At 40.9% G+C, this 27,195-nt stretch overlaps 1 protein-coding gene across 3 annotated transcripts in view; it reads right to left on the bottom strand.

Annotated features, from left to right (window-relative positions):
* ARMH3 (armadillo like helical domain containing 3) overlaps positions 1 to 27,195 on the bottom strand; it is a 170,830-nt gene that overhangs the window by 64,857 nt on the left and 78,778 nt on the right. For all 3 annotated transcript variants that reach the window (XM_080642845.1, XM_080642847.1, XM_080642846.1), the window contains 3 exons: positions 20,550 to 20,632; positions 19,211 to 19,337; positions 11,485 to 11,560 (listed from right to left, as the gene is read on the bottom strand). In XM_080642845.1, the coding sequence (XP_080498971.1) occupies positions 11,485 to 11,560; positions 19,211 to 19,337; positions 20,550 to 20,632 (286 nt within the window). The remainder of the gene's footprint in view (positions 1 to 11,484; positions 11,561 to 19,210; positions 19,338 to 20,549; positions 20,633 to 27,195) is intronic.

The raw sequence follows: 27,195 nt of genomic DNA, 5'->3' as shown, positions 1-27,195 counted from the left end.
TGCTAAGTGAAATTTGTTAAAATTTTTTTTTTGTTAATTAAACTTTTTTTCTTAAAATAAAGGCTTTTTCACTATGACTGGCATAGACTATTGACTCACCAAAAAGTAGCAAAATGGCTGGATGGTTGAAGAGAATTCATTTAAATGCTGTTTCAGTGTGAATTTAAGTTAGCACATCAAATCTGATTTTCCTTATCTTTTTACAAGGAAGCTGAGTTAAAAGTCATCTTTTAAAAGTTATTATGTACAAATGGGTGGTAGAAATGGTGACACATCCCAGAAAGTAGGAAAATAGAAGCACACAGTCTCTGCCTTCTGTGACTTTTGTGCTCTGTTCTTCAGCCCTGCTGGTCCCTCACGTTATGCTGGAATTGCAACCATTTCTCATAGCTAGAAATCCATAGTTTTGAATAAAACATCTTTTTCATACGTATTGGCTATTTCTATAGGGTACACTCCTGGGTTAGCAATAGATCTCTCTCCAGAATTGTTAGAAAACTGTCATCTGCCTAGCAGAGTGAAGAAGCATCCAAATTCCAGGCAGCTCTACACATGTCATATTACCATCACACTTAACTTTGACATACACTCAATAAAGTCAAGATTGTAAAATGTGAAAAAAAAATGCAAGTCCGCTACTGAAAAATTTATGTAATTGGAGGCTGCAAATAAAATGCCCATATCTCAGGTGCTAATAGTCTCCCTATAATTTAAGCTATTCAGATTATATTTGAATCTCATTTTAGATGTCATTCAATCCAATAAACATTTACTGAATGCTTATTTAGTACAAGGCACACCCTAACACCATACTTGTAGGAGGTAAATTGAGAAGTTAGGATATGACTTTAAAAAAATCACAGTAGCCAGAGATTTTGAAACTATGTCATATGAAGAACAATTGAGGGAAGAAAGGATGTTTTGCCAACAGAATGGCAATCATATACATGTTAACCCTCTAAAGAAGTTCACATGTAGAAGACAGGAACATTTCGGTGTTGCATCTGAAAGAAGAAATAGAATCAACAGGTTCAGGTTATGAAGAGGAAAATTCCAACATGAGGAAGAAATTCTCATCCCTTAAAAAACTGAATGGAATATAGCCTAAAATATTAAGAACTATTTTACTAAGTGTTCAAGCACTTAGTAAATATCAATGGATATTACCGAACAGCTTTGGGAAGGAGACCAGGGTAGATGGCCTCTTAGGTTCTTTCCACTTTTAAGGTACGGTGACCCAGGCACTGCTAATCTGCAAGATCAAAGTCCAATAAAAAAAGAGGAGGTATGGTACCTTAGCCATTCTGGTGTAAAACTGAGAATTTAGAGTGATTAAGCTTCTATGGAGCCAAAAACACGTCTCTTGTTGTTCACAATAATCCAGACACCTAAACTTTCATCTGCTGAAGAGATGCCTGTTTGGGTTTGCTGATAGGATAATATATTACTACTCACTAGTAATGGCTTTTTCATCCCATTAGCAGGTTAACAGTCTACTTGTTCAACATGGTTAGAATACCTGAGTTATGTGACCAGAGTTTGGCCTGATTTTGGGAAAGATAAATAGAGAGGGAAAAATAAGGGATAAGATGAAAAACTGCCCACTTTTAAAAAGACTACTTTATAAAGTAATCTAGATATAAGATGCAAAAGGGAAAGGAATTAGGGACCTAAACAATGCCTATTGTTCTCATTTTCGGCTAAGCTTTTTGTAAATTACAATTAGAAACCAACAGTTTGTGAAATAAACCATGGTTAAATGGATACCTATCCTACCTTAAAAAAAAAAAAGTTGAGGAAGATGAAAAAGTTCTGGAGATGGCTGGTGGTGATGGTTGCACAACTATGTGAATGTACTTAATGTAATAAAACTGTAGACTTAAAAATGGTTAAAATGGTAAATGTTGTTATATTTTACCATCCTTAAAAAAAAAAAATCGGCCCTAGCTGGTTTGGTTCAGTGGATAGAGCATTGGCCTGCGGACTGAAGGATCCCAGGTTCGATTCCAGTCAAGAGCACATGCCCCGACTGCAGGCTCGATCCCCAGTGGGGGGCATGCAGGAGGCAGCCAATCAATGATTCTCTCTCATCACTGATGTTTCTATCTCTCTCTCCCTCTCCCTTCCTCTCTGAAATTTAAAAAAAAAAAAAAAAAAAAAAAATCGAAGTGGCAAAAGACTCCAGTGGAATTTCAGGTTGAGGTAAGCAGGTTTCATACACTAAAGTTACACTCATCTAAAACCACAGTAGACCCAACTAAAAATCTTAATATTCTATAACACATATCTGAATCTCCTAAATCAAGACTTCTTTACTGCACTGCAATTCACCAAGCCCAGCTATGATCTAATGCAAAACCTCACTTTGTAGCATAAACCAAGTTAAGGCAAAACAGATTAGCCACATGGATTTTTAATTTCTAACTGTAGTCCTACGAGATTAGGCAACAGCAACTATCAGAATAATATGTAATGCTCCTAGTCATTGGGGAAACAATGTAACAGCAGCCTCATTTCAGTGCTTTGTTTTAATCTGCATAGTAAGAGGAGATCAGCGGATCTGATTAACAAAAGAAAGGTCATTATGAAGTATGGTAGCAACCATATTTGGGTAAAAATTGCTGTTTAATATTTTAACCTTGCTGTTTTGGGTTCTGTACTCATTTAAAAGTTATTTTGATTTTCTGAACTTATGTATGCTATCCCAATACTCCATTGATGATGGTTTGAATGTCCCATTGATTGTGATCTCACTGGTTACTGAAGCACATTCTTCTGGGACCCAGGACAGTTCAATTATCCTAAATTGTCTCAGTAGCTACAGATAACTGAGTTTCGGTTGACTCAGTGGTCCTGGAATCAGAAGAGCACAAATTATCCTAAATTGCCTCAGTAGCTACAGATAGTGCATTCATGTTGACTCAGTGATCCCAGAACCTGGACAGCACAATTATTCTAAATTGTCCAGGTGGTCCCAGATAATGTGTTTCTGTTGATTCAGTGATTCGTAGATACTTTAGATAACTAAGTTGCTCGATTTCGCTTCTGTAAAAATGCTTTTTCGCGAAACAGGTTCCTCATTCCAGACCCAAAGATGTAATCAATACTTTTGTGATATTCTGCCAATATAAGCCTGATGTGGCGAGCTGTTCGGGGCTGCGAGGTCTGGAGCACTTTTGCTCCCTTATATGCCGCCAGCTTTTAATAAATGACTCCATAATTTGACTTTTTGAGGCGTCCTTTGTAAGATGAGGGTTACACTACAACAATTACTGACAAATTCTAACCTACGGGATAATTTGAGCCTATCTGCCACTTTAGAACAGGCAACTGGAATAAGAGACTATGTTCCTGTATTTCTTGCTAATTGAGTCATCAGCCCAATGCCTCAGCTCCTATTCACTTTAATCCATATTTACTTTTCACTAGACTAAGTTGCAACCTTCAGCTGAAGTGCCTGGCATCAAACTGCTCCTCTTCCCCACTCATCAGTATCTACTCCCGATAAGAGAACTGTGACTAATACTGTAGCACGAAGAGGTGTATGGGCAAGAGGGCTTGGGGGGACTTTGAGTGACTGAGCCCTCACATTCCCTTTCCAACTTTAACTCTGTGGCCATCAACAGTCGGTGTACTTTCTTTGATTACTGCCTGAGGGTTTTTATTCTGTGACATTCAGAACTCTATGCACAACCTTCTCCAAAGGATGTTAACTCCCCTATGTAGAGGCCCCCGAGAGCTATTCTTGTTCCTTTGCCTCCCCAGCAGAGTACACATGTAAAGCTTTTCTTCTCCTTTTTTTTGGAGGGAGTATTTCTTTAGAGTAAAGGAAAATAGCTACATAAGCAAATAAGCAGGAAATGGGAGGGGAAGGGGGGGGCTCCTTAGCATTAGAACAAAAAAGACCATGGAGCAAGCAAGGTAAACAAGAGGCAAATTCATTAGGTGAACAATTAAGAGATTTACAAAAAAATGCACTGAAGTCTTATTCCAAACCCTAGGCTTGTCACTAACCATAGCAATATCTAAAAAGTCATTCTTGAGCCCTAGCCTGTTTGGCTCAGTGGATAGAGCATCGGCCTGCAGATTGAAGGGTCCCAGGTTTGATTCCGGTCAAGGGCACAGGCCTGGGTTGTGGGTTCAATCCCCTGTAGGGGGCGTGCAGAAGGCAGTCAATCAATGATTCTCATCATTGATGTTTTTAGCTCTCTCTCCCTCTCCCTTCCTCTGTGAAATCAATAAAAAATATATTTAATAAAATAAAGAATAAAAAGTCGTTCTCGAAGAAAAAGTAAACACATTCCAAATAAAGGAGAAAATTAGTATGTTAATCATAGAGTTCAAATTTTATCCAAATTAAGAAAATTACAGATCGGGAAAAAACCTATTTGCAGTGATTTAGCCTCTACTTCTGTGAGCAATCAGAGAATAGGATTGTGAATCTGGCACTAATAAAATGTTCATTAAGTGAAAAGCATTAAGATGTTAACTTGAAGAGATTCATTACAGACTTCAAATTACTTACTTTGAAAGCAGTTTGATTAGATGAAGGTCAGATTTTAGTCTAACATTTTTCTTGTTCTCTTTTGACTCATTAGTCAGCAGACATCTATAGGACCCCAATAAAGGAGCCTGCTAAGTGGTAGCAGGTTATATTTAGTATAGAAGTCTCGAAGCAAAACTTCCCAAATGTTTTCTCCTTCCATCCCTGTACATGTTCACTCCCCCCACCCCACCCCCCCCTACACACACACCAGAGTGTTCTTTTGTGGACTAGTAGATCTGTGAAGACAGCTGCAGTAACAATTATACCAAGTAGAATTTTAAAGGTGGAGCTATATTTTACTTTTCTTGTGGCAAAGCAATGGAACAACCCTCCTATGGGGAGGAATAAACACAGGGCTCTGTATGTTAATGACATCAGGTGTTCCAACAAAAATAGCACTTTCTAAGCAGCTGCATTTTAAGAATATCTCTGAAGGATCAAATAGGAAGAGAGAGACAAGTTGTTTAAATACAAATAACTTTGACAATTAAAGAACTAGCATGACTAAGCGAGGAAAGACAAGTGAAAAGCAAACAGTCTGACACTTGAGCAAATTTAGGACTCCAAACATGTGGGAGTACTTTTAATTTTCACTATCAGAATCTAAACCCCAAAGAACAGAAAGGCCTGCAGCCTTTTACCTACTGGTGAGATACTATGTTACAGTTGCCATCAGATGTACTGCATTCCAGAAAATTCCAAAGGCATAATTTGTAGCTGTCATCAACTAGCAAATCAGTCTCAGAGGTCCTCCCAGCTGTTACATGTCTGAAAGTTTCACATGCAATCCAATCCCTTCCCATGGCTATCAAAGAAGTTAGTACAGGAGAGGTGGCTAAGAGTTTGTTTGCTCTGCCCTAGAAATCCTTTCCAGGTGTGGGATCAGCACAAATACCTTTATAAACAACAGAAGTGAATGTTACATACCATCACAATATTACTCCTAAACCTTTATAATCAACTTGATAGCAAACAGTTAAATGTCTCACAGTATCCTTGGGAGATATTTAACCCACAGGTCCAATTTTCTGACAGTCTCCTGTTTTCTAAATCATTCAAAGTTAATAGTGTCATGGATGTACAATACAACCTCAGAAAAAAAGAAAAGGAGCAATAAAAGGCAGCACTCATTAACGTTGGCTCAGTGGAATAGAGACTTCTTAGGCATATCACTTTTTTGCCCTCAGCTGAGAAAAGAAAACTCCCTGGACCATCCTTATACAAAGCATCGAAATCAAGCCACACACAAAAAAGCAAAATATCTCTTAAGGGTAAGGGTAACAATCTTAACTTTTATAGAAGGGACAAATGAAGACATATTTAGGAAACATTCTAAGGAAGGCTCAAAATGCTAAACCTGAAAAATGGTATGGCAATTCCTCAAAAAAATTAAACAAAGAATCACCCATATGATCCACCAATTCTACTTCTCAGTTAATGCCCAAAAGAAGTAAAAGCAGATACTGCTCAGATGTTTGTACACCCATGCACAAATAACCAAAATCACAATAACCAAAAGGTGGAAGTAACTCTCTTGGGGCTTCATCAATGGATGAATGAATAAACAACATGTGGCACATACATGCAATGGAATATTATTTAGCCTAAAAAGGAAGGAAATTCTGACACATGCTACAACAGGAGTGAACCTTAAAAACATTAGGCTAAGTGAAATGACCAGTATTTTTATAGTTTACTAAGTGCTTTCATATACATCACATCATGTAATTCTCACAACCGCTTCCCTATGAAACAGTTGATATTGCCATGATCTCCATTTTATAGGTAGTTGAAAGAGTTCCAGAGAAGCTAAATAACTTGCTCAAGGTCACACATTAAAAGACAAAAACAAAAAATCCAGTTTCTCTAACTGAAATATCCATACTCCTTTCAATAATCATGCTGAGTTTTATGTTTACCTCCACGGAAGCCTTTGATGCAACTCTACAGAAGGAGGCAGTATGGTATAGAACAGGAGTGGGGAACGTCTGGCCTGAGGGCCCATTTATTTGGTCTGGCCCTGCCAAGGCATTAGGGGTGAGTTCATTCAACGTTTGACAATATATGCTAGTAGAAGGCTAATATTTAAGTTGATAGTTTTGGCCCGCAAATGATGTTATAAATATCCAAATGACCCTTGGCAGAAAAAAGGTTCCCCACCTCTGGTGCAAGAAGAGCCCTGGACTTGGGAGTTAGAAGGCCTATGATTAATTCTCAGCTTTGCCACACAATTGTGAGACTTCCTGCATTTCACAGTATCTTTAAGACTCAGTTTCCTCATTGGCAAAAGTGTACTTTAAGTTTATAATATAGTCTTCTTTTTTTTTTTTTTAAATATATTTTATTGCTTTTTTACAGAGAGGAAGGGAGAGGGATAGAGCGTTAGAAACATCGATGAGACAGAAACATCGATCAGCTAGCTGCCTTCTGCACACCTCCTACTGAGGATGTGCCCGCAACCAAGGTACATGCCCTTGACCGGAACCGAACCTGGGACCTTTCAGTCCGCAAGCCGATGCTCTATCCACTGAGCCAAACCGGCTAGGGCTATAGTCTTCTTTATAGAGTTTGATAATTAAAGACGACAGTAAATGAAAGAGCAGAACAAAGTTTAGAACTTATTAAGTGAAAATAAATGTCAGAAAGAAAAAAATGTAAACTTTCACAGGCTAAGCATCACCAATATTTCCCCCTGATCTGGCCTTAGTGTGATAAGTGGCACTTATCACAAACACATCTTTCTAGGAATCTCCTGAGAAAACTGACTGCATCTCTGATACATCTGACACATACTCTGAGTCTAATTCATTAGCAACAGTGAAAATGATATAATAATTATTCTCTGCAGCAAATTTATCAAAAAAGTTTGAGGAATAAAAATGGAGTACAAGCCTAACAAAGACTTGCAAAGAGAAGGAAGAGGTCATAGTCACAGGCATCTGCTAAAAACTTAACCCAGTCCTGGGGGCGAGCTGGAGGGGGTCAATGGGGAAAAGGGGGGACATATATAATACTTTCAACAATAAAAGATTATTAAAAAAGAAGAAAACTTAATCCAGTCCTTTCTGGTCTATTCAGAAAAAGGACAGGCCAAGATCTTAAATCAGCTGTTTGATGGCCCTTGAAAAGAATAAGGACAGCAGCCAAGCCAGAAGTCACTGAAAGGAAAAGCAACAAATTAGGAGATAAAGCAAGCATAAAAGAATGTGATCGGGAGAAACCAAGATGGCGGCATAGGTAAACACCTAAACTGCTGCCTAGCACAACAATTTCAAAACTACAACTAAAAGACAGAACGGACACCATCCAGAACCACAGGAAAGCAGGCTGAGTGAAAATTCTACAACTAGAAGGAAGGAGAAAAGCTCACAGAGAATTGGAGGTACGGCAAAGGGGCTTTGTGCGCGCAGAGAGGAAGGGCGGCTGAGAGCCTGGCTGACTTTCTCTGGCGGAAGGGGGAAGGAAGCCTCCGACCGCACTGAACCCCAGTTCTGACTGCACTGAACCCCAGTTCCGGGCGAGCCCCTGGGGACCCACGCTCTTGTGGGGGGAGTCTGGACTCTCGGGCGGAGACTCGGGAGCCGGGGAAGGCGGAGGACTGAAAGTGCGCACGCGCGTACGCGCTGCTGCGCACAAAGGCTGCGGGGGTTGCCACAGGCTTTCCCTAGTGGAGGGGAGTCAGAGGATTCTGACTGCACTGAGCCCCAGTTCTGACTGCAGTGAACCCCAGTTCCAGGCGAGCCCCTGGGGACCCACGCTCTTGTGGGGGGAGTCTGGACTCTCGGGCGGAGACTCGAGCTGGGGAAGGCGGAAGACTGAAAGCCCACGTGCGCGCGGGGGCGGGGCTGACAGGAAGCCAAGACTGAGGCTCCACCCCATCCAAGCTGAGCACAGAGGCTATTGCAGTTTGGCAAGTCTAATCCTACAGGGCTGTCTCCAGCACCGGGCTTCTCCCAGCATAGACACAGCTGATCCTTACAGCCAACTGACCCGGAGGTCAATTCTTCCCAGTTATACCAACAACAATAAAGACTTAATTACAACAAGGCTGTACACACAGTCCACAAAGGGGTGCACCAAGAGTGTCCACCTCAGGTTAACTGGGGAAGCAGACCCACTGGGCCATATTGGAAACCTAGCACAAATATCTACCTTACCAACTCAGGGAATCAATGAAAATGCGGGGTCAAAGAATCAGATCACAAACGAAAGAAATGGAGGAAAACAAACGACTGGATATAGAATTCAAAACCACCGTTATAAGACTTTTTAAGAATATCCTAGAAAAGGCCGATAAATATAACGAGACCCTCGAAGATATGAAAAAGGACCAACTAGAAATTAAACATACACTGTCTGAAATAAAAAATATTATACAGAGACCCAGAAACAGAATAGAGGAACACAAGAATCAAGTCAAAGAAGTGAAATACAAAGAAGCAAAAAACACTCAACCGAAAAAGCAAAAAGCAAAAAAAAAAAATCCAAAAAGTTGAAGATAATGTAAGAAGACTCTGGGACAACTTCAAGCGTACCAACATCAGAATTATGGGGGTGCCAGAAGAAGAGAGAGAGCAAGATACTGAAAACCTATTTGAAGAAATAATGACAGAAAACTTCCCCCACCTGGTGAAAGAAATAGACTTACAAGTCCAGGAAGCCCACAGAACCCCAAACAAAAGGAATCCAAAGAGGACCACACCAAGACACATCATAATTAAAATGCCAAGAGCAAAAGACAAAGAGAGAATATTAAAAGCAGCAAGAGAAAAACAGTTAATTACCTACAAGGGAGCACCCATACGACTGTCAGCTGACTTCTCAACAGAAACTATGCAGGCCAGACGGGAGTGGCAAGAAATTTTCAATGTGATGAATAGCAAGAACCTACAACCAAGATTACTCTACCCAGCAAAGCTATCATTCAGAATTGAAGGGCAGATAAAGAGCTTCACAGATAAGAAAAAGCTGAAGGAGTTCATCACCACCAAACCAGTATTATATGAAATGCTGAAAGGTATTCTTAAAGAAGAGGAAGAAGAAAAAAGTAAAGAGAAAAATTATGAACAACAAATACATATCTATCAACAAGCGAACCTAAAAATCAAGTGAATTAAAAACCTGAGGAACAGAATAATCTGGTGAATATAATAGAATCAGGGGCATAGAAAGGGACTGGACTGATAATTCTCAGGGGGAAAGGGGTATGGGGGTTCATGAAGAGAATGGACAAAAATCATACACCTTTGGATGAGGACAGTGGGGGGGAGGTAAGGGCAGAAGGTGGGGTGGGAAAGGGGTGGAGGGGAGCTATGGGGGGAAAAAGGAGAAATAATTGTAATAATCTGAATAAAGATTTATTTAAAAAAATAATAATAAAAAAAATAAAGAGAGAACTGTGGAGGAAAAAAAAAAAAAAAAAGAATGTGATCAAGGAAACAGATCCCAGATGAAAAGGAGCTGCCTAGAAAGCCCAATTAAATACAGGAATAAATAAACATAATATAATTTATACCCATATGCACTTTTTAATCTAACCAAGAATCTAGTGCTTCCTTCAAATACCCACATTTGTCATATTGCCCTTGGGTCACAAAGGGATTTTTGTAATAAAGCAGTTTGTAATTCCCAATTCTTACAGAAAATCATATTTATCATAAGGCCTCACTACCATATCTGGTTTACTTGCTAGGTGCAAATATACATTTATTTGTGAGATTTATAAAACTGTGTTTGCTACAAAATGTCTCTGGGGACAGGTAAGGCAGATCAGTCTTCAGAGCAATCTTGTTAGCACATCTCACCCTCATCCCAGCCTTCTCAACACAATTTCACACTTTTCCTTTCATTCCCAGACATGCCAAACACTACAGTAAATCACTACAGGGATAGGACAGTTTGCCTTAAAAAAAAAAAAAAAAAAAAACCACAAAAGAAATCTATGGAAACAAACACTGACTCCAAGCTCTGTCATACATTAGGATATACCAAGTTATAAATGTACTGGTATATTACTATTACTGGGAATGCCTGGCAAGGCTTACATCTGGAGCTAAATCAAGTTTCCCCATCTGCTGGGTTTGCCTCATCCACTCAATGTTAATTTTTCAATTGTCTGCAAGAACAATTTAATAACTTGAGAAAAATGGAAAATAATAGGCACAGAGGAAGCAAGAAATATAAGAAAAGTCAGCTTTAGGTTTCCCAATACTGAAAGCATAGTTTCTCCATTTACAAACAGCTCACTCCAGTGAATGTGTGGTATTTCCTTCTATGTCTCTGGATCTATTTGGTTCATCAGTTTATTTCATTCATTAGATTCCACATTATGAGTGAGATCTTGTGATATCTGTCTGTCTCTGACTGGCTATTTCACTTAGCATAATACTCTCCAGTTCCCTCCATGTGGTATTTCCTTAAGACCCTAAACCAACTCCATGTATGACTCAGTTTTATCCAATACCAACAGCACTCTGTAATTGCCTTGTGACTTCATAAGGGATCTATAGCCCCACAAGCTTCATTCCATTTGCCTCTGTTTACCACAAATAGAAATAGCCATGTAAAGCAAAACGTCAAGGTTCCAGATTCCCATGAGTCATTCTTTGAACTGAGAACAGCAGAAAAATTTTTCAAAGAAAAGCTTTCAGATGCCCTATACACAGAAAATACTTTGGCAATACAGATGCCTGAAAAGGCCCTGCAACCATCTCTGAGTAAGAAAAGAAAATTCACAGAACAGCCCTGTGAGTTATTTCAATATGACAAAATGAAAGTCTCATGCACGCCTGCTTTTCTTAATCAAGTACGACAATTTCTTCCACTCCTACAGGCTTCAGGGCTTAAAATAGTAGTGGTGTTCAACAAACTACTTAGAAAAGTACAACACACCTGAGGATGAACCAAGGAATTCTGAAAGAGAAAATCTCATTCCTTACCTGATATTAACCAATGCATGGGTCACCTTGCTAGCAGCTTCTTTCCACTGGCCTGCATTGGTAGAAAGCCTCAGGACTGTACAGAAGGAAAAAACAAAGATCTGTCAGACCCCTGGTATAAAACACAGGTATGAAGATGAAGACACGTCTCAGAATAGCACTATTAGAATACCCAAATAGAGCCTGTACCAATCTTCTGTTTAAAATGTCCTCATCCTAGCCCTAGCTGGTTTGGCTCAGTGGATAGAACGTCGACCTGAGGACCAAAGAGTCCCGAGTTCAATTCTGGTCAAGGGCATGTATCTCAGTTGCAGGCTCTTTCCTGGACTTGGCCCTGGGTGCATGCAGGAGGCAACCAATCGATGTGTTTCTCTTACATCGCTATTTCTCTCTGTCTTTCCCTCTTTCTTCCTCTCTCTCTGAAAACAAAACAAAACAAAACAAAACAAAAAAACAACAATGAAAAAATATTCTTGGGTGATGATTAAAAAAATAAATAAAATTTAAAAATAAAATAAAATGTCCTCATCCTAGAGTAGCGATTTTCAACCAGTGTGTTGCAAGACTTTTTAAAACATGCAATATCTATCTAGTCAGGAGCTCTGACCTCTTTTCCCATAGATTGTCAAACAAAAAGATGATAACAGCCAACACAACAGCCATCCAGTGCAAATGAATCAAAATTACCTATTTTTTTTTTTTGTCAGATAGGTAATTTTTTGGTGTGCCACAGAATTTTAGCAATTAGTTTATGTGTGCCATGAGATGAAAAAGGTTGAAAATTGCTGTCCTAGAGTTAAATATAAGGACTTACTTTCACCGGGAATTTTTTTTCACTTTCTATCAAACTACTCCTCTGCTTTAGGTTCCCCTTCCTCCACTCCCCACTAAAAGATTTCCATACTTAGTTGTTGCATTCACATATAATCTATTTTAGTTCCCCTGACTTAATTGTGTGACCTGCAACATGAATCAACGGGAATATTCTTCCCTTCTCTAACCAAATTCTATCTCTTTTCTACACTTACCCACAGGAGGAGAGATGATAGGAATATAGAACATTCTCTTGCAGCTATGAGCTTCAGGATCATACATTATAGTACCTATACTATTTTAGAAAAGAGACAAACCAGCAATGCTCCTTGAAAGAACAAGCACATGGTGGGTACTCCGTTTATGTTTTTAATGAACAAACAGCTAATAAGAGCTAATTATGTAGTAAGTTTAACTACGTGCCAGAAACGGGACAAAGTTGAGTTATATGCAATACAGCATATAGAGGAGAAAGCTGATACTCAGAAGAGAAAAGTAACTGATCAAGGTCATTCACACTGTTTTATGTAATGGAGCTGGAATTTGAACCTGGAGGGAATGACTCCAGAGCAATGGTTCTCAACCTTTCTAATGCCGCGACCCTTTAATAGAGTTCCTCACGTTGTGGCGACCCCCAACCATAAAATTATTTTCGTTGCTACTTCATAACTGTAATTTTGCTACTGTTATGAATCGTAATGTAAATATCTGTAATGTAAATATCTGTAATGTAAATATCTGTAATGTAAATCGTAATGTAAATATGGTCTTAGGCTACCCTGCTAGCGGTTCTCAACCTGTGGGTCGCAACCCACAGGTTGAGAACCGCTGCTGTAGAGCCTAAGACCATCGGAAAACACAGATATTTACATTACGATTCATAACAGTAGCAAAATTACAGTTATGAAGTAGCAACGAAAATAATTTTATGGTTGGGGGTCGCCACAACGTGAGGAACTCTATTAAAGGGTCACGGCATTAGAAAGGTTGAGAACCACTGCTCTAGAGCCTGTATTTATAAAGTGAGTGGTTAAGAGTATGAACTCTGAAGCCAACTGTCAGGGTCCACGACCAGCCCCTGCCACTTACTAGAGAATAATAGCAACACTATATGCAAGGATTACTGTGAAAATTAAATAAGTTAATACATAGAAAGCCTTAATCAGTGCCTGGTACATAGCAAATGCTATGCAAATATTAGCTATCATTAATTTAAATAGACTGCCTCCCAAACAAATGAATGAATGTACCTGAGACTTTCCTTAAGTAAGGAAAATGGAGCCCAACTAACATTAAGAAATGTATAGCCAATTTGCATAGGAACTTTATATCTGAATATCATCACTACCTGCTCCTGATCAGTATTCCTCTAGCAAGAATAGTAGTAGCAGCAGCTCCATCAGAGGCAGGGCCTGTGGCTATCATATGGAAAGAAAACTCATGTGGTTGCTCTCCATCTGTTCTAGCAGTATCATTTTTATAAATTCATGCAATTTTATAAAAGAGAAGATAGAAGCCTTAATAAAACATATTATCAGAGTGCTGCTTTTCTAATTTATAAGGTTTAGTGCAGGGAACTTGGTATAGTTCCAAGTTAGAGCTCTACAGCCTGAACTCAGGTTTCACCCAGCGTATGTGCAAATGTATTCAAGTAATAAATAAAACTGTTTCAGCAGGACAGACATAACTTTTTCAACTCAATTGTGAAAACTAGATGTGTTTGTTTTTCACTACATCTTCCAGTAAATCATAAGTTCTCTGATGATGCGAACCTAAACATGAAATTGAACTGAGTTTTCTGTTCCTTACCTCAAAGAGGTATTTAAATCTGTCCATGGATTATTTCTCTGTAACATTCTGTCAATTCTGTTCCTTAGTGAATAGGCACTCAGATGACCTCATAAATGCATTTCCTTTGGAAATGCCTTAGGCTTTTACATTCTTTTCTAAGTTACCAAATTTAAACACAAAATTATTTCAAAATGCCCAAAAGCCTTAAGCTAACATAATCATTTATTTGGTAAATTATGATATACAAAAATAACATATGCAACTATTAAAAAGTAATAGCAAAAACTAGAAACAACCATAATTTCTATTAAAAAATGGTTAAATAAACTATACCCATACTTACCAAGAAAGAGAGAGAGAGAGACACTCAAGAAAATTATCCCCCAAATAGGAAAATGTTTTATGATGTATACAGGGTTGAACAAAAGTAGGTTTACAGTTGTATGTAAAACAGAGTTTACTCTTGTATTATTATTTATTAATTATTGTATTATTTTCCATATGAACAACCATCCTATCTAATAAAAGCGTAATATGCAAATTAACCATCACTCCGCTACACCCACAAGCCACGCCCAAAGCCACGCCCACAAGCCACACCCCCAGGCAATCAGGAGGGAGGCTTGGGTTTCCCCGGCAATGGAGGAAGCCAAGCTTTCCGCCTGCCCTTGCCGGCCCAGGCCTCCACTCAAGGCTACAAAGTTTCAATTATAGAAGATACATAAATCCCAACAGAAATGGCTGCCGTCACAGAGCAAGCAGAAGGCTTGGCTCCGCTCCAGGCTACAAAGTTTCAATTATAGAAGATAAATAAACCCCAGATACCAGGGCCTCCGCTTGGGTCGCCAGGGGGCGTGGCCGGCCTGCAAACCACCACAGGCCCCTTGCCCAGGCCGCCTCAAGCCCCAAGGGAACCCCCACCCTGATCCGGGACACCTTTCAGGACAAACCAGCTGCCCCCCCCCATCCCCCGTGCACCAGGCCTCTATCCTATCTAATAAAAGAGTAATATGCAGATTGACCATCACTCCAACACACAAGATGGCTGCCCCCATGTGGTCAAAGATCCTGCCCCCATGTGGACACAAGATGGCCACCACAAGATGGCCAGCAAGGGAGGGCATTTGGGAGGGACCAGGCCTGCAAGGGAGGGCAGTTGGGGGTGATCAGGCCAGCAGGGGAGGGCAGTTGGGAGGGACCAGGCCTGCAAGGGAGGGCAGTTGGGGGTGATCAAGCCTGCAGGGGAGGGCAGTTAGGGGTGACCAAGCTGGCAGAGGAGGGAAGTTGGGGGCGACCAGGCCTGCAGGGAAAGGCAGTTGGGAGGGACCCAGGCCTGCAGGGGATAGAAGTTGGGGGGGACCAGGCCTGCAGGGGAGGGCAGTTAGGGGTGACCAGGCCTGCAGGGGATGGCAGTTAGGCATCAATCAGGCTGGCAGGGGAGTGGTTAGGGGGTGATCAGGCTGGCAGGCAGAAGCGGTTAGGGGCAATCAGGAAGGCAGGCAGGCGAGCAATTGGGAGCCAGCAGTCCTGGATTGTGAGAGGGATGTCCGACTTCCCGTTTAACGGGAAGTCAGACATCCCTCGAGGGGTCCCAGATTGGAGAGGGTGCAGGCTGGGCTGAGGGACACCCCCCTCCCCCGTGCACATATTTCATGCACCGGGCCTGTAGTATGCCCATAAAACTCACAACTTAATGAAATAAAACAAATTCCTTGAAAGACACAAATTTTCAAAAGTTGCTCCAAAAGGAACAGTTAACTTAGTCTTGCACCTACTAAAAAATTGAATTCATAGTTAAAAAATCATCTAAGAAAGTAAATTCCAGGCACAGCTGGCTTCACTGACAAATTCTACCAAACATTTAAGGAAGAAATAACATCACTTATAAATAAATTATTCCAGAAAATGGAAGATGAGAGAGCACTCTTCAAATTATTTTAGGAGGTCAACATTATCTGATACTAAAGCCAGAAAATAAAATATTATAAGAAAACTAGAAGCCCTTTGCGCGATATCGCACAGTAGGCCACCCGCAGCTTCCGCAGGAGCTGGTGGGAACCGCAGTGTGCTGCTGGGAGCCGCACTGCTTCTACGGGAGCTGTGTGGCTTCCGTGGAAGGTGGAAGCAAGCCGCCAGTGCCCACCACGGGAGCTGGGAGGGAGCCAGCCGCACCAATTCCGCAGGAGCCAGGAGGGACCCACACCGATTCCACAGAAGGCAGGACGGAGCCATACTGCTTCCGTGAGAGGCAGGCCCGCCGTCTCCTCTCGGGGCCTGTGCTCAGCTGCAGAGGCTGCGGGCCGGCCCCCCTATGCCTGTCCATGTCCACTCCGGCTCCAGGGGACCAGCCTGAGCCAGGGTGTGGCGGCTCGCCGGCCCCCCGCCCCCACCCCTGTCTCCGCTCTAGGTCTCACCTGCGCACGCAACCTTCTCCTGTCTGGTCATGACCTGTTACAGCGTTCTGGCCTAATTTGCATATTTCCTCTTTACTCTCAACAATAAAGATTAAAAAAATAAAAATAATAATGCATCCACTTTGGAAAACAGTTTGATAGTTCCTTATAAAGTTAATATATTTATCAAACACCCAAAAATTCCATTCATAGGTATGTAACCAAGTGAAATGACAACTTGTACTCACACAAAACTCTGCACAAGAATGTTTGTAGAGGCTTTATTTATAATTGCTAAAAACTAGAAACCTCTCAAATGTACTTCGATTGACAGATAAACTAAGCTGGCATATTTCTACAATGAAATATTATTCCATAACAAAGAGGAATGAACTAATAATACATGCATCAACATGGATGAACTTCAAACAAATTACTCTGTCAAAGAAGCCAGGCTCAAAAGACTGTATGATTCCATCCATATATATGTATTTTTTAATTTTTTAAATGTTTCCTTTTTATTGAATTTATTGGAATGACACCGGTTAACAAAATTATACAGGTTTCAGGTGCACAATTCTACACCACATCATCTGTACACTGTATTGTATGTTCACCACCCCAAGTCAAGTCTCCATCCATCACTATTTATCCCCCCTATACCCTCCTCCACTGCCACAACACCTCGCCCACTCCCCCGCCCCACAATCACTACACTGTTGTCCCTGTATATATGTATTTTTTTAGAAAAGGCAAAAACTATGTGGAAAGGGAACAGATCAGTGGTTGCTAGGGGTGGTGGGTAATGGAAAAGTTGATCTCACAGGAACACAACAGAAATTCTGGAGGTAATGAAACTCCCATATCTTGAATTTTTGTGGTAATTACACTTCTATATGCATTTGTCAAAACTCAGAATTGTATGAATCTCAGAGGGAAGGGAGTAGAGAGTGGGAAGAGATGAAATAAAGAACTTACATGCATTTATATATAAACTATGGACACAGACAATAGTGCGGTAGGTCTGGGTGTGTGTGGCGGGGTGGGATAGAAGGGGTCAATGGGGGAAAAAAGGGAACATCTATAATACTTTCAACAATAAAGATAAATATAAAAAATATACCTCAAAAACTTGACTTAAGGCCTAGCTGGTTTGGCTCAATGGGTACAGCGTCAGCCTGTGGATTAAGGGTCCCGGGTTTGATTCCAGTCAAGGGCACATGCCTGGGTTTCGGGTTCGATCCCCAGTGGGGGGTGTGCAGGAGGCAGCTGATCCATGATTCTCTCTCATCATTGATGTTTCTATCTCTCTCTCTCCCTTCCTTTTTGAAATCAATAAAAAGTTTAAAAAAAAACAAACTTGACTTAAAAAATGCTTTTTCCATCAGAAGTTTCATCATACTTTATAAAAAATGGAGAGAGTACTAAAGCATGCTATCTCCATTTGTTGTGCTTAATTTAGTGAAGATTTCACTTCTCTATTTGTGTTTTCCAGGTTAACATTTTTTAAGATAAATTTTTTATTGTTGATAATATTGCAGATATCTCCCATTTCCCCACCCTTTCCCCCCTCCAGATTAACATTTTAATTCCCTTGGCAGATTTGAGCATTCCCAGATATCCTCTCTCATCTTGTTGCTATAGCTACAAGGACTTAATCTCATTTTACTCTGTACATAGCCCAGTTAAGCAGGTATGACAGGCTTCTATAAAATTTCTCTCCCACTCGAACTCTTTTTCTTTCCTCATTGAAAGGCATCTTTATTCATCTATTAATGGGTGCTGACGCCTGGAATTTATATATATATGTGATAGCTTCACATGTATATATATGTATGTGTGTGTGTCAAAGCAATAAAATATTGTATACTACTTTAAATGAGTGCAGTTCATTATATACCAATTACATCTCAATAAAGCTATTAAGTTGGGGATTTTAATAAACAGCTTTACTAAGTGAATTTCTATTTCTGTGAAATCTTTCCTGAACTTTCAAACTCCAGGTAGGTTTGACTAGACTCTTTACTCAAATTTACAGGGATACGTGACCTCTTTCAGAAATACAGGTGGGGCAAAAGTAGACTTACAGTTGTGAGTATGCGAAACACAGAGTTTATTCTTGTATTATTATTTATTAATTATTGTATTTTCCCACAAACAATTGTAACCCTACTTTTGCCCTACCCTGTAGTTGTACTCATTATGGCCCAAGAGTAAATTTTCAGTGAGCCAATCACCAAAAGGTTTGCAAGAAAGATTTTTATTTAATGCCCACTTCCTCTTGTAAGTTATGCTAAAATACATAGGTACATTAAAACTCCTTAAAATCTTGTACTTTCTCAAATAACACAATGTTCTTCCCTTGGGATCCAAGCTCTTCTATTTCCACTGTCAATTCCCACCCACTCCTTCTCTCCCATCTCACTGCATTCACTAAGTCCACAAGCCTCCCTATTCTCTCTTTTCCTCACAAACATCAAGAAAGGGCTATAGGACTGCTAACCAGCTTTCTACTGAGATGAATTCTGAGTTCTTGAAGGCAAAAATGTCCACATATTCCTTCTTATTGCCTGAGAAGAAGAGACTACTGTATTTCTATGCCAAGCAAGGGCACCAAGCAACTACAGAATCTTTTGTAGTCTTTTCCTTTTATATGCTAAAAATCACAGCTGATGCAGAGAGCTGAGCAAAAAGAGGGCAGAGAGGAGTAAAAAGAAAAGACAGCTTACCCATGGAGTATAGGTTGTCAAAGCTCTGGTGCATGCGGATAATCTCATAGTAGAGTTCATCATAGCTGCTTGGGGTGGGCAGGAATGTGTCACCATATGTGATAAACATATTAAATAGGTTCACAATCTAAAAAAGAAGCAAAAGCCCATACACAGGTATCACACTACGAAGACTGGAAGGTATCAGTTGTATACTGCAGCCAGCTCTTACTGGCTTATAAGAGCTGATTGTTACATTTTCAGGAATTTGTGAGTTGGTTATTAAACAAAGCCATTATTAAAAAATAATTTACATAAACTTACAATTTAATAAATTATATTACAATGAAGGTAATAAATACTAAAAATCATCACTGCCTAATTACTTTCTATCTTTTAGTATCATCTATGCTCTTGAGATTAATTTACATCTCTTAAATCTGATGTGAGGGGAATACCATATATAATGGTGTGTTATGCTTATCTTTTCCCAACTCTGCATTCAACGATGCCATTTTGATAACTTTGGAATTGGCCCTGGTGGGTATAGTTTTACCGTGGAAATCAGCAAAAGATATAAATCAGGACTTTCCCGCCCAAAAATGTTAAATATTTATGAACACACTGGGTAATATCCTGAGAAGACAGTGAAAAGGCAAAATGCCCGCCTATTACCCCAAATAACCAGTCAGATAAGCAGGCATCTGCAATGTCCCTCAGAAACTAAGTGCAGCCATGATGGAACTATTCACGTGGCTGGGACACCTCTAGAGGCTTTGCTCTGTACCAACATAGATACTACAGTACTGTAGTACAGTCTCTCAACTGGGACCGAGGCTCATACTCATACACAGAGATCTGACCTATACCTGCCCCTGCCAGGCAATATGCTCTCATGAAAGAGAAAGTGTCCTGCCCTGGCTGGTGTGGCTCAGTTGGTTGGAGCGAAAGGGCTGTGGGATCAATTCCCAGTCAGGGCATATCCCCAGGTGGGGCACGTATGGGAGGCAACCAATAGATATTTCTCACATCAATGTTTCTCTCTCTCTCTCTCTCTCTCTCTCTCTCTCTCTCTCTCTCTCTCCTCTTCCCCTCCCCTTCCTTCCTCTCTAAAATCAATAAAAACATATCCTTAAGTGAGGATTAAAAAAAAAAAAAAAAAGGAATAGAAAGTATACCAGGTTCACCAAAGACATAAGTAAGAGTAGGGAGCACCAAAATAGAGATTCTAATCCAAAAGGAAAATAAAGACCTGGTTCCCCCTATGACTTAGTCCCCAGAACCCACTTCCTGTTTCAAACCAGCCCATCTCTGTCTTAGGGTAGAACTTTAGAAAAAGAAATATTTTTTGGTTACTCACCATAAGGGCTAACGTAAAAATGTTGTGTTTGGCCAAAAGTACAGTCTCATTTGACATAAGGAACTTCAGCAAATTTATCAAGGCTTAAAAAAAAAAAAAAAAAGACAGAAATTAACAAGCTATTCAAAACATAACCAATAACGTTAAATGAAAGCAATGAAAATCAACTAGCTCTACAGAAATCCAAATAGGGTAAGTCACAGCTACTAAGCACTTTTTAAAAGCAGGTAAGGTGAGTATATATTTGAATTGACCTTCCCAAGCACAAGTCTGCTTATCTGCCCATAGAAGGTTTTAAAAAATCTACTTCAAGCTCAGAAATTTGACTATAAAATACATGTTAAATATTCTAAATTTATACCCCCATCAAATTTGCTCAATTTACAAGTCAAAATAAGGGTTCCCTTCTCACTCTAGGCTGCTAGCATCTCCTGTCACCAACTTTTAGCTCTGTACCTATTTCAAACATCATTGCTAAGAGGGACATTTTTCAATTCTAACTGATCACCAGATGAGCCAGCTATGTTGTAGAACTTATACCTGGACTTCAGCTCAGAATCAGAAGAGAGCTCATGAAGAGGAAAAATAGCTCTGCTCTGTCCTTTCTCAACCAAGACAACACTTACTGAAAAGGTCCTCTTTTTGCTTGGCAATCCTTATTGAGGGGAGAGATTGCCAAAACCCAAATAATCTCAGTAAAGAGACTGTCAAGTGCCTAGGTTAGCAGTGCAGCTTTAAAGACATTTTACAAATAAATATTAAGCATAAAGGAAATTATCAATTGCCTTGTACTCATTCGCCTAGGACTGTAAAATTAATACTGCTTCTGTGTCCCTCATGACCATCAGCTCTGTCTTAGCAGCCCTATTTGATGGCAAACTATAAAGGGGTTTGGCAGCTGCAAGCAATTGTGGTCCTCCCGTCTTCTCTACTTCAACCCTCCTTACTTCCACAGACACAAAAAAAGATTTGACCTCTCCTTTCTAAGACCATATCTGCTTCTTTGCCAGCAAAGTCCATTCTCCCATGTTCTCTGAGCTTTGTGTGAAGTTTACTACTCTTAGAGAAGAGACATGGACTTTGATTTGAAACAGCAGGGAATAATGAGTAGGAGTAAAACCTCTCAACACTGGCTGCCTGCCACACAACCGCCCTCACTCTCAAATCCTCTAAAAGCACAGGTACAATAAAGAAGCAGCAGGTAAGGAAAAGTACAAAAGCCTGTCCACATTCTGTTTCTAAAGCCTGAATCTTCCCCTCAAATAGCAAAAGAGTCTTGCTAGGGATGAAGGAGGTAGGAACTCATTTATGAACTCTTTACTCCTGTCCCAACTCAAAGTCTTTGAGGATTCATAATGGGCAGGCCTTGATAGGCAGCTGGGCCTTTTGATATGGTCTGTTAACAAGTGATCTGCTGGACTGGGAAAAAAAGAAAAAGCTCCATGGGAGGATCACATAATCTGCTTAGCTCCTACCAGGAGCTCAGATAATGAAAGGGACTAACATTAAAATTCATATAAAACTAACCCAGACCAAATCTCTCTCATTAATGATCACGTTGCTGAGTAAATTTAAGGGCTGCCCACTCCACCCTCTACCTCAGAGCTTAGACAAGCCCTGCTAATGGACAGATCACATGACAATCACACTCTATAAACTCACAAGAGAAAAAGAGGAATTGATGGGTAGCAAACGTGGAACTCTGCAAAACATAATGGCTGCAGAGAGATAAAGCAGCTTTTGTACAAATCCAATCAACAAGGATTTTATCCTCAGCACAAAGATGCAACTTCAGCAGTGGTTATATGATAATTAAGGGACACAAAACCTGGAGAAAAGGAAGTGGAAACAATGATTTATTGCCCCTCTGCTGGACTACAGTTAGTCTTGATCTCTGGGATTCAGAATCAGGGATGACAAAGTGATAAATATTAGAGAAGGAAAAGAGCAATTCTGGCACAATCCAAGAGGTGACCTGTGTCCCACTGCAAGGGACATCAACAGAGCTGAAGTAGTGAGGAGGAGAGTCTGGCACTGTAACAATGAGATTCAATGCCAGGGGATACCTGCATCTTGCCCCTGATAATTTAGGTCAGATTCCCCTTTCCCTCCAAAAAACAAACCAAGATTTTATCACCTGGAAGTAGCCATTCTCTAAAGCAAGGGTCGGGAACCATTTTTCTGCCAAGGGCCATTTGGATTTTTTAAAAAAATATTTTTTTATTGATTTCAGAGAGGAAGGGAGAGGGAAAGAGAGATAGAAACATCAATGATGAGAGAGAATCAATGGTTGGCTGCCTCCTGCACACCCCACACTAGGGATTGAGCCCACAACCCTGCATGTGCCCCTGGCCAGAAATGAACCCAGGAACTTCCAGTCCGCGGGCCAACGCTATAATCCAATCAGCCAAACTGGCTAGGGCCCATGTGGATATTTATAACAGCATTCACTCAATATAAATTTATGTTGTGCCCGGCCGGCATGGCTGAGTGGTTGAAAGTTGACCCATGCAGCAAGAGGTCACAGTTCGATTCCCGATCAGGGCACATGCCCAGGTTGTCGGATCAATCCCCAGTGTGGGGCCTACAGGAAACAACCGATCAATCATTCTCTCTCACCATTGATGTTTCTCTCTCTCTCCCTTCCTCTCTGAAATCAATAAAAATAAAAATAAAAATAAATTATGTTGCTCTAAAAAAAGCTCCTAAATTTATTGAATTTCAAGTCCGGCCTGTGGTTGCCTTGGCAGGGTCACACCAAGAGGGCCTTATACGGCCTACGGGCAGGATGTTCCCAACCGCTGCTCTACAGGGAATTTAACAGGCATCTAAAAGGAACAAAGCAAACTTTTTTTTTTTTTCCCTTACCCCCACCACACTGTCCTCATCCATAGGTGTACCATTTTTGTCCAGTCTCTTCCCGCACCCCCCACACACCTTCCCCCTGAGAATTGTCAGCCCACTCCCTTTCTATGCCCCTGATTCTATTATATTCACCAGTTTATTCTGTTCATCAGATTTTTTTATTCACTTGATTTTTAGATTCACTTGTTGATAGGTATGTATTTGTTCATAATTTTTAGGTTTACCTTTTTTTTTTTTTTTAAATATATTTTATTGATTTTTTTACAGAGAGGAAGGGAGAGGAATGAAGAGTTAGAAACATCGATGAGAGAGAAACATCGATCAGCTGCCTCCTGCACACTCCCTACTGGGTATGTGCCCGCAACCAAGATACATGCCCTTGACCGGAATCGAACCCAGGACCCTTGAGTCCGCAGGCCGACGCTCTATCCACTGAGCCAAACCGGTTAGGGCTATGTTTACCTTTTTATTCTTCTTCCTCTTCCTAAAGAATGCCTTTCAGCATTTCATATAATACTGGTTTGGTGGTGATGAACTCCTTTAGCTTTTTCTTATCTGTGAAGCTCTTTCTCTGCCCTTCAATTCTGAATGATAGCTTTGCTGGGTAGAGTAATCTTGGTTGTAGGTTCTTGCTATTCATCACTTTGAATATTTCTTGCCACTCCCTTCTGGCCTGCATAGTTTCTGTTGAGAAATCTGCTGACAGTCGTATGGGTGCCCCCCTGTAGGTAACTAACTGTTTTTCTCTTGCTGCTTTTAATATTCTCTCTTTGTCTTTTGCTCTTGGCATTTTAATTATGATGTGTATTGGTGTGGTCCTCTTTGGATTCCTTTTGTTTGGGGTTCTGTGTGCTTCCTGGACTTGTAAGTCTATTTCTTTCACCAGGTGGGGGAAGTTTTCTGTCATTATTTCTTCAAATAGGTTTTCAGTATCTTGCTCTCTCTCTTCTTCTGGCACCCCCATAATTCGGATGTTGGTACACTTGAAGTTATCCCAGAGGCTCCTTACACTATCTTCATATTTTTGGATTCTTTTTTCTTTTTGCTTTTCCGGTTGAGTGTTTTTTTGCTTCTTTGTATTTCAAATCTTTGACTTGATTCTTGCGATCCTCTAGTCGGCTGTTAGATCTCTGTATAATATTTTTTATTTCAGTCAGTGTATGCTTAATTTCTAGTTGGTCCTTTTTCATATCCTCGAGAGTCTCATTAAATTTATCGGCCTTTTCTAGAAAATTCTTGAAAAAACTTATAACTGTGGTTTTGAACTCTATATCCACTCGTTTGCTTTCCTCCATTTCTTTCATTTGTGATCTGTTTCTTTGTCTCCACATTTTGGCTGCTTCCCTGAGCTGATAGAGTGGCTTTGTGTGCCAGGTGTCCTATTTGGCCCAGTAGCTCAGCCTCCCCAGTTATCTGAGATGGACACTCTTGGTGCACCCCTTTGTGGGCTGTGTGCACAGTCTTGTTGTAGTTAAGCCTTGATTGTTGTTGGTATCACTGGGAGGAATTGACCTCCAGGCCAATTGGCTGTGAGGATCAGCTGTGTCTATGCCAGGAGAACTTCTGTGCTGGAGACACCCTTATGAGACAAGACTTGCAAAAGCCTCTGTGCTCAGCTTGGATGGGGCGGAGTCTCAGGACAGAGCAGATAGCATTAGTTTCCCGTCAGCCCTGCCCTAATAGGCCCCTGTGTCTCAGTGTCCCATGGTAATCACTGCAAGTACCTCTGAGAGAAAGCCGCCCTCGAGTTCCGCCTGCTGCCAGACAGTCCAGTTTCTCCCTGAATGAGTCTGGGTCCCCAGAGTCTCGCCCGGAACTGGAGTTCAGTCCATCAGGAGCTTTTGTCTCCCTCCCGCTTGAGAAAGGCAGCCGTGCACTCAGTTGCCAGTCCTTTCCACACGCGCGTCTCAGTACCTCTGCCTCCTGCAGCTCCTCCAAATCTCAGTGTGCTTTTCTCTTTCCTTCTAGTTGTAGAATTTCCACTCAGCCAGCCTTCCTGTGATTCTGGATGATGTCCATTTTGTCTTTTAGTTGTAGTTTCGAAATTGTTGTGTGAGGCAGCAGTTTAGGTGTTTACCTATGCTGCCATCTTGGTTTCTCTGTTTACTCTTGTATACCGCTTAGGTCATTTGGGATTGAGAAGCCGAGCTTTGATTGCATCGTCCAGGGCCTTGTCATACTGCTGGATTTTCATATATGCTGCAGATCTATTGCTGTACAAGATGCAATTCTGAGGGTCAACAGCCAGAGCTTCATTGTATAAAACAATAGCTGTGTGGAAATCTCCATCATGACAGGCCTGGTTACTCTGACGAACTTTCTAAACAAATTCAGCTTTGCTCAGCACTGGACCATCAGGACTTCTCTGGCCAATAGTCTTAGCACCAAAGAGAGGAATCGGTGCCGGCGGCGATTCAGGCTCCCGCCGCCTCCAGCTCCGCGCCGGAGTCGGCCCCAGGGTTGGCTCGAGCGCCGGCGGTGGCGACTGCTCCATCCCCACGGGGCCCGGGCCGCGTCCGCCTCGAGCTAACCATCCCGCCAGCTAGGAGCACGTGCTGGCTCTGCGCGCCATGTTCCCGCCGTGCTGCGCACCGCCGCAGCAAACCCCACCACCCCTCCAGAACAAAGCAACCTTAAAATTGGCTCCTACAAACCTCTGACATCAGGGACCACAATTCCTCTCCAACAGAGAATGCCCCTTATATCCCATGAAATAGTGCTTTTTTTCCTTCATCATCTCCCTGACTTTGCACACATTCGACCAACTGTTCAGTGTACTCTACATCACTACACACACATTGTCTTTTATCTTCTGACGTGATATGATGAGAGTTTTAAGTCTATGAGGCTTCAAGATAGCTGATTATAGATAATTTTTTATAAATCTTTATTGTTCAGATTATTACAATTGTTACTCTTTTTCCCCCCCATAGCTCCCCTCCACCCGTTTCCCACCCCACCCTCTGCCCTTACCCTCCCACACTGTCCTCATCCATAGGTGTACGATTTTTGTCCAGTCTCTTCTCGCACCCCCCACACCCCTTTCCCCCAAAAATTGTCAGTCCACTCCCTTTCTATGCCCCTGATTCTATTATATTCACCAGTTTATTCTGTTCATTAGGTTTTTTTATTCACTTGATTTTTAGATTCACTTGTTGATAGTTATTTGTTGTTCATAATTTTTATCTTTACCTTTTTCTTCTTCTTCCTCTTCTTAAAGAATACCTTTCAGCATTTCATATAATACTGGTTTGGCGGTGATGAACTCCTTTAGCTTTTTCTTATCTGTGAAGCTCTTTATCTGACCTTCCATTCTGAATGATAGCTTTGCTGGGTAGAGTAATCTTGGTTGTATGTTCTTGCTATTCATCACTTTGAATATTTCTTGCCACTCCCTTCTGGCCTGCATAGTTTCTGTTGAGAAATCTGCTGACAGTCGTATGGGTGCTCCCTTGTAGGTAACTGTTTTTCTCTTGCTGCTTTTAATATTCTCTGTCTTTTGCTCTTGGAATTTTAATTATGATGTGTCTTGGTGTGGTCCTCTTTGGATTCCTTTTGTTTGGGATTCTGTGTGCTTCCTGGACTTGTAAGTCTATTTCTTTCACCAGGTGGGGGAAATTTTCAGTCATTATTTCTTCAAATAGGTTTTCAGTATCCTGCTCTCTCTCTTCTTCTGGCACCCCCATAATTCTGATGTTGGTACGCTTGAAGTTATCCCAGAGGCTCCTTACACTATCTTCATATTCTTGGATTCATATATATATATATATATATATATATA

The sequence above is a fragment of the Plecotus auritus genome (assembly GCF_963455305.1).
Source record: "Plecotus auritus genome assembly, chromosome: 9".
NCBI classification, from domain to species: Eukaryota; Metazoa; Chordata; class Mammalia; order Chiroptera; family Vespertilionidae; genus Plecotus; species Plecotus auritus.
The sequence above is the reverse complement of the archived record's forward strand: the minus strand, read 5'-3'. Positions and strand labels throughout refer to the sequence as shown.